Below are 6,551 nucleotides of genomic sequence, written 5' to 3'. Positions count from 1 at the left end.
CCCCCCCGCCAGCCCTGCCGCACCTCCCCAGCAGCCCCGGGGAGGAGAGGAGGAGGAGGTGGCAGAGGATGGTGAAGACAGATTTGCCTTTAGAAAGCTAAATGGCGAGTGTCACGAATCAGAGGTTGATAACGGGCTGCCGGCAGTCATTCGCTGCTTCCAGGTAGTGAGCCCCAGCGCTGCTCCCCACGCCCCCAGCCAGCTTGGGAGTGGGAACCCAAACACTGCAGCAAGCAGATGCCTCGGACCCGAGAGGAGTTGTGTTTGGTTGGCTCGGACTCTGCCTGGAGCTCATTAGCTGGTCAATCTCCCGCAGTCAGTGCACACCAGCCCTTCTCCATTTGTCTTCGCATTAAATATGAGCCCCTCATAATTTATCTTCGCATTAAACGCTGTTGCTGCAGCGCAGCCCCTTTGCTTTTCTTTGGCCAAAACATCTCCCAAAAGGGAAATCTTCAGGCTCCAAAGGCATGTAACTTCTATTCCTTAAGGTTTTTGCCTTAGCACAGCAGAGCAAATTTGAAGCGCTGTCAAGTGTGCTTTTACATGGCGAACGTGGGCTTTGATGTCCCATTCTGCTCCCCTCTGTGGGAGATCCTTTTGCCTGCTTCAGTGTTGACATTAATCGCTGACTGTTCCGTAGCTGCCCACTTCCCCTGCTAACAATCACGGTGGCATCTGCCGGGTTTGGGGATGGTGAGCAGAAATTGAGCCCTCTGGGAAAACACCGTGGGTCTGAACTAACTGTCTTCTTCTGGATGATTATCAGGTGGTGGAACAACTGATTTCTCTCCCTCTCCCATTTCTCTTTTGAAATGTGTTTTGTCTGACATTGATTTAATAAAAGTTAAAGACCGAGGATCTGATGAGGATTTTTAATAACAGAGTGTTTCACTCGCAGTCAGGATGAAGCTTCTGGGCTCTGATCAAGTCTTTATTTGCCCAGGTTAGTCTTGACATTGTCACCAGTAGATGAGGGTTGTCTTTTACTGGCAGCTGGTGATAAGCTTCTAGTAATGAAAAAGTTAATAATTAGCAGAGACAGTTTCTTCATGGTATCGTGACACACCAGTTAAACCCTTAATGCCTCACTTGGGCTGACCTGAGGACACAGTGTTGGGAAGATCTGGGGTATTTTTGTGTCTGTTTAATCCTCACACATGATCCTTGCCCTCTGAGCTGTGTGCCGTACCAGAGGCTTAAAACCAAACGATTTCCAGGCTGCCTTGGTTCCCACAGTGCTTTTATCAGATCAGTGTCAGAACACTGGCCAGCAGCACGGTCACGGTGTGGAAAGGCTGACTGGGTCTTCATGGAGATGTTTTTAACCCTGTCTCACAGCCACCACTAGTGAAGACGCAGACCGTCACCATCTCCGACGTGTCCAGCGCTGCCAAAAGCGAAATTCCCACGAAAGAAGTCCCCATTGTCCACACGGAGACGAAGACCATCACCTACGAAGCTGCACAGGTAAGGTGTGTCCTAGTTAATTTTCCAGGGGCTTAATTAAACTCAAGTAAGCATTTCGTTTGCAAATCCTCTGGGTGAGGCAGCAGCACCTGCCTTTCTCCAAGCATCTGAGTTGCAGCACAGAACCAGCATTAGGGATGCTATTTCCAGGTGCATCTGGTATTTTTATAGAGGAGCTGCGTGTTTCCTGTCTCTGATGAGTAATTATTTTTTCGAGTGTGCAAACAGAATTTATCTTCAGCCACTGGGGGATTCAGATTGTAGATTTGACCATACAGGTTTAACTTAAGGTGGCTTTTTTTCTTCAGGAGATGCCTTGACTTGCTTTCCCCAGCTCTCCTTGCTGTTTATGCCTCTTCAGAACTTGGTTTATCAATGATTTTGAAAATGTTTGTGGATTGTCCTATAGGTTTGTGCCCTGAAATGGGTGTTGAAAATCAAGAATACTGTGTAAAATGCAACCAGAGTGGGTGATTGGAAACTAGAGATGTTAGTGGGATGATACCAACATACACGGGTTTGGTTTCATTGCTGAGGTTAAAATTAGGCTTTATTTATGTATTTGAGAATTTGGAGCTTGTGGTGGCTTTGGGTTGGTCACAGTGGTTGTGTTAGAAGCAGCCCATACTCCCACAGTGACTGTGGGAGGTAGGATCAGGTGCAGGTAGCCCACAGACCACGGCTGAGTAATTCAGGGTTCCCGAGGAATCCCGTGGCTGCTCAGCATCCTCCCCAGCTGCGGGAGTGGAGCAGGCGTTCAGACCTGACCAGGCTGGGCTGAGCATCGCCCCGTTTCTCGGCGAGTGGGTTGATGAATAGAGCAGTTCTGTTACCGTTTCAAAGTGGGAAATACAGAGGAAAAGTGCTTCTCCGGGGCTGGGAGAAGTCCTGGTGATGAGATTTCTCTCAGTCCGTGGAAAATGGTCCCACCTTGTGGTAAGTCCAGATATTGTCCCACCGCTGAGCCAGGGATGCTGCCAGCCTTGGTCAGTGTGGCACCATGAGGGAGACACGGGTGAGCTGGCAGAGGTGACTGTAGGCTTTTGGCAGACCTTGAAAGGTTGAGTTGTGCAGGAACCAAGTAGCTGGCTGTAAAAGAAGTTGTTCCTAGTTCAGCGGGTGTCTGGACTTGGCTTCTGCAGTTTAAGGTGAGCAATGTGCGAGGTGTTGGCAGGAGGGAGGAAGGGTAACAGTGCCTTCTGCACAGACTGTGCTCTCTTGCCTTTGTGGACCACCATGGATCCATGCAGGTGGAATTTGGGATAGGCACTTGCTGGGTCTCCCTTCGTGGTCCATGCATGCAGCTTGGCGTGGAGGAGCACAACCAGCACTGTGGTGTACCCCAGTTTGGGCGTACCCCACCCCACCTGGTGCAGGAGTTGTCACAGGTCCTCCCTGGGTGAGTCTGTGGATCACTGCATTTCCAGCCTGAAGGTCCAACAACTCGGAGACCTGTACAGTCTCTGTGCAACTGGGCAGAGCTCAGCTTGCTCTGTCCCATGGTCCACAACGGAGAGGAGCTTCTGTCCTCGGATTGCATCCTGCTCTGTCGGTGTGGAGCCCCTGCTTCTGTCTGCGCTGCCCGCAGAGCCTGATGGCCTCTTGTTCTGTCCCCCAGACAGATGGTGGCAATGGAGACTTAGACCCTGGCATCCTGCTGACTGCCCAGACCATCACTTCAGAAACCACCAGCAGCACCACCACCACCCAGATCACAAAGGTAAAGGCACGGGAACGCGATAAAACAACTAAAGCACCACCATGATGGAGAGAAGGGCAGAGTCGAGTGACACGGAAAAGCTTAAGCCCTACGAGTAATACCTGAAACAGAGCAAGGTCCCGCATTTCCCGTGTTGATTAAGACTGTAGGTGATGCAGAGCAGTCTGTGGCCCAGGGCCCTGACTGTCCTGCAGGACAACAGGACACATCTGTACTGGGAGCCAAAGCTCTTCCCTGGCTCAGTGAGAAGAAAATGAGCATTTGGCAGTTTTCCTTTGAGCGGTGGCATCATTCCCCGGTGATTCTGACACCGTGGTGTGACAGCAGTGTTGGGGTAACGCTATTTTTGGACCCTGTCTTCAGCCAGGCAGCCCCAGCGTGCTCCGATTCCTTTTCACTTCTAGACTAATGGTGTTTTTTCCTTTGGTACTAGACTGTAAAAGGTGGCATTTCAGAGACGCGGATTGAGAAGAGGATTGTCATCACAGGAGATGCAGACGTAGATCATGACCAGGTAGGAGCCTGGACGCAGTCCAAAATTGCTGCTCAGAGCTGCATCAACTAGACAGGCTGCCTTCCCAAAGACAACTTCACCAGAAAACAACCCAGGGAACTTTGACCAGGGTGGAAATAAAGCTTCAAAACCGAATTCAGTAATAAATCCCTCTGTGTCAGCGTGCAGCCGTGTGGCTGGGCCAGCAAAGCTTGATTCTGCTCTGAAACTGGAAGCAAAGTTTTGGTTTGAACAAATGCAATTTAAAAAAATAGAAAAGATCCACAAAAATATGAAATAAAAGTTTTCCTTGACATCTGGAGGATCTGCTTTAATGTTCTCCTAACTTTGCTGCTGTGTAGTGCCAGGAGTCATTTCAGAGCGCTCGGCACCTGCGTTAAATCTCATCAGCCCTTCTGATGAGTCAGTCCTCGGCCTCTGGAGCGTGTTGGAAGCAATGGTTTTGCCATCAGAGAATTAGACTTCGGATTTAATTTTAGTTGCAGGTGTCGCGGGGCTGGAGGAATTTGTACAAGAACTAGTTTATTAATTCCAACAGAAAATGTCTGAGGTCTCTGAAATGTGCTCATCACACTGTCTGGAAGAATAAACAACGTTTGCTTAATTGTTCTCATCCATCTTCCGCCACGGGCCGGTGGGGAGATGTTGTGTGTTCCTAGAAAACAGCTTTTCCTTCCACAAGTAATCTAATATGACCAAGAGTCACCAAACTGAGCAGCTGAAGTGGGCTCGATCCCTGTTCTTTTCCTCTCCGCAGAGGTAGCAGTAGCCCCTGTCCCCCCTCAGTGGCACGCTCTGACACGTGGTCCCTTGCAGGTCTTGGCGCAGGCCATAAAGGCGGCGAAGGAGCAGCACCCGGACATGTCAGTGACCAAAGTGGTGGTGCACCAGGAGACTGAGATCGCGGAGGAGTAGTGAGGCTGTGTAAGTAGGGAGAGGACGTGCAAGGGAGCGACGGGTGCTGCTGCCCCCAGGGCAGGGGGTTGGTCTGCGTGTTGAGTGTGGTTCGGAAAATATGGTTAAAGTTGAAGTAAAATGATCATTGTTAGTGGTCGGGTCCCTCTCGGGCTGTTCCTGTTAAATCATGGAAGGCTGGTGAAGTGGTCACAAATACAGGCTGATCCTGAGCCAAAAAAAGTCTGAAAGGAGTGACGTGGCTCCTGGGACAAGGCTGTTTTGCCTCACCAAACACCTCTGAAGCCCCCACAGCACATGGAGCTGTAGGGCTTGGGTGCAGCCCTGCCTGTACCCGTGCCAGGTCACTCCCGAGCTGGACCCAGACCCCTGGCGTGCCTGGAAAGATCCTGCTCTGCAGCCGTGATGGTGTGGGGAAAGCGCTGCTCAAGGGGTCCAGGAGCTCTGCCCGCCCATCGGTGCTGTAAAGCTCGTCCTGCCCCGCACCAACGATGTTGGTGTTGCCCAAGTCAGTGCCGTGCGCTGCCCCATGTGTGTCCTGCCTCAGCCCAGCAAAGCTGGGCCTAGCAGAGATCTGGGAGATGGAACAAGAAGCGAGGTGGGAGGAGAGACAACGTGGCTGGACAGACGTGGTGCTGGAGCTTTTTAACTGTCCTAGAATTGGTTTGGTTGGAAAAGCCCTTTAAGCTCCTTGAGTCCCTCCGTTCCCCCAGCAGTGCCAGGTCCCCACTGCCCCCTGTCCCTCAGCAGCACCTCCACACGGCTGGGAAACCCCTCCAGGATGTTGGTGTTGCCCAAGTCAGTGCCGTGCGCTGCCCCATGTGTGTCCTGCCTCAGCCCAGCAAAGCTGGGCCTAGCAGAGATCTGGGAGATGGAACAAGAAGCGAGGTGGGAGGAGAGACAACGTGGCTGGACAGACGTGGTGCTGGAGCTTTTTAACTGTCCTAGAATTGGTTTGGTTGGAAAAGCCCTTTAAGCTCCTTGAGTCCCTCCGTTCCCCCAGCAGTGCCAGGTCCCCACTGCCCCCTGTCCCTCAGCAGCACCTCCACACGGCTGGGAAACCCCTCCAGGGATGGGAATCCACCACTGCCCTGGGCAGCCTCTCCAAACCCCACTAAAAAGGGCAGAGCTCTCCTAAGGCTTCCTGGACTTGCAGCTCTTACAATAACGGTGCTTCAGGGGCAGAAGCAGGGCCTGGTTTGTGCCAGGCGCCTGAATTCCCACTTCCCCTTGGTGGTAACTCACCTTCTGATTTCAGGTCTCCAGCAACCCAGGGAAGCAGGTTCTTCTCTCCTGGCAAGCAGCTGTCAGGAGCTGTAACTTCCCGTTTCTCCCTCTAGGAAACGTTCCTGCCAGACACACCACCGAGAAAAAGAAACCCAGCAAAACCACCACAAAACTACCTGGAGCACAAAGACCTCGGATTTACAAGACTTGACGCTCAGAGACATTCATATCATTTATTAGGAGTTCCGCTTTGACATTCTTCTTGGGATTTTCCAGACTCCACTGCATCCTGCTGGATAGAGATTATTTTTTATATATATATATCGTGACAGAAGTAACGCCATATTTCTAACTGTACTGAGTATTTTTTACAGGTTTTCCATTCTGCATTCCCTCTCACGCATAGCCTCCTCAGCTCCAGCCCCAGACACCTCGCAGGGCTCAAAGGGTCCCTTTTCTATGTCCTACACCCTCTGCCTCGTCAGGGATAATGGAGATAAGCCACATCTGTGCATGGGCGGCACGTGGGGTCCGCACGCGCCTTCCCAAAGCCATGGGTCCTTCTGCCGGGAGAGTCCGTTTCAAGAAGTCAGGCTTCAGTTTTGTGCAGCGTTTCCGATTGCCTCTTGATTTTAGTTAGGTTATGTTTTGTTGGTTTTTTTTTAGCTCTAGGGAGCTTGACCCCCCGGCCGCGATTGCCGGGCG

General features: G+C 51.5%; 1 protein-coding gene across 1 annotated transcript in view; it reads left to right on the top strand.

Moving 5' to 3' along the window:
• The window catches only part of LOC104495393 (protein 4.1-like), a 29,804-nt gene extending 23,650 nt beyond the window's left edge, over nucleotides 1-6,154 (top strand). The window contains exons 6-10 of the mRNA XM_010138361.1: nucleotides 1,342-1,470; nucleotides 3,089-3,190; nucleotides 3,624-3,704; nucleotides 4,521-4,628; nucleotides 5,960-6,154. Coding sequence (XP_010136663.1) covers nucleotides 1,342-1,470; nucleotides 3,089-3,190; nucleotides 3,624-3,704; nucleotides 4,521-4,619 — 411 coding nt within the window. The 3' untranslated portion in view covers nucleotides 4,620-4,628; nucleotides 5,960-6,154. The remainder of the gene's footprint in view (nucleotides 1-1,341; nucleotides 1,471-3,088; nucleotides 3,191-3,623; nucleotides 3,705-4,520; nucleotides 4,629-5,959) is intronic.
• Nucleotides 6,155-6,551: the final 397 nt, after the last annotated feature.

This window comes from Buceros rhinoceros, unplaced genomic scaffold (genome assembly GCF_000710305.1).
Source record: "Buceros rhinoceros silvestris isolate BGI_N320 unplaced genomic scaffold, ASM71030v1 scaffold24670, whole genome shotgun sequence".
Classification (NCBI taxonomy): domain Eukaryota; kingdom Metazoa; phylum Chordata; class Aves; order Bucerotiformes; family Bucerotidae; genus Buceros; species Buceros rhinoceros.
Note: the sequence above shows the minus strand (reverse complement) of the source record. Positions and strands in the feature narration are given on the sequence as shown.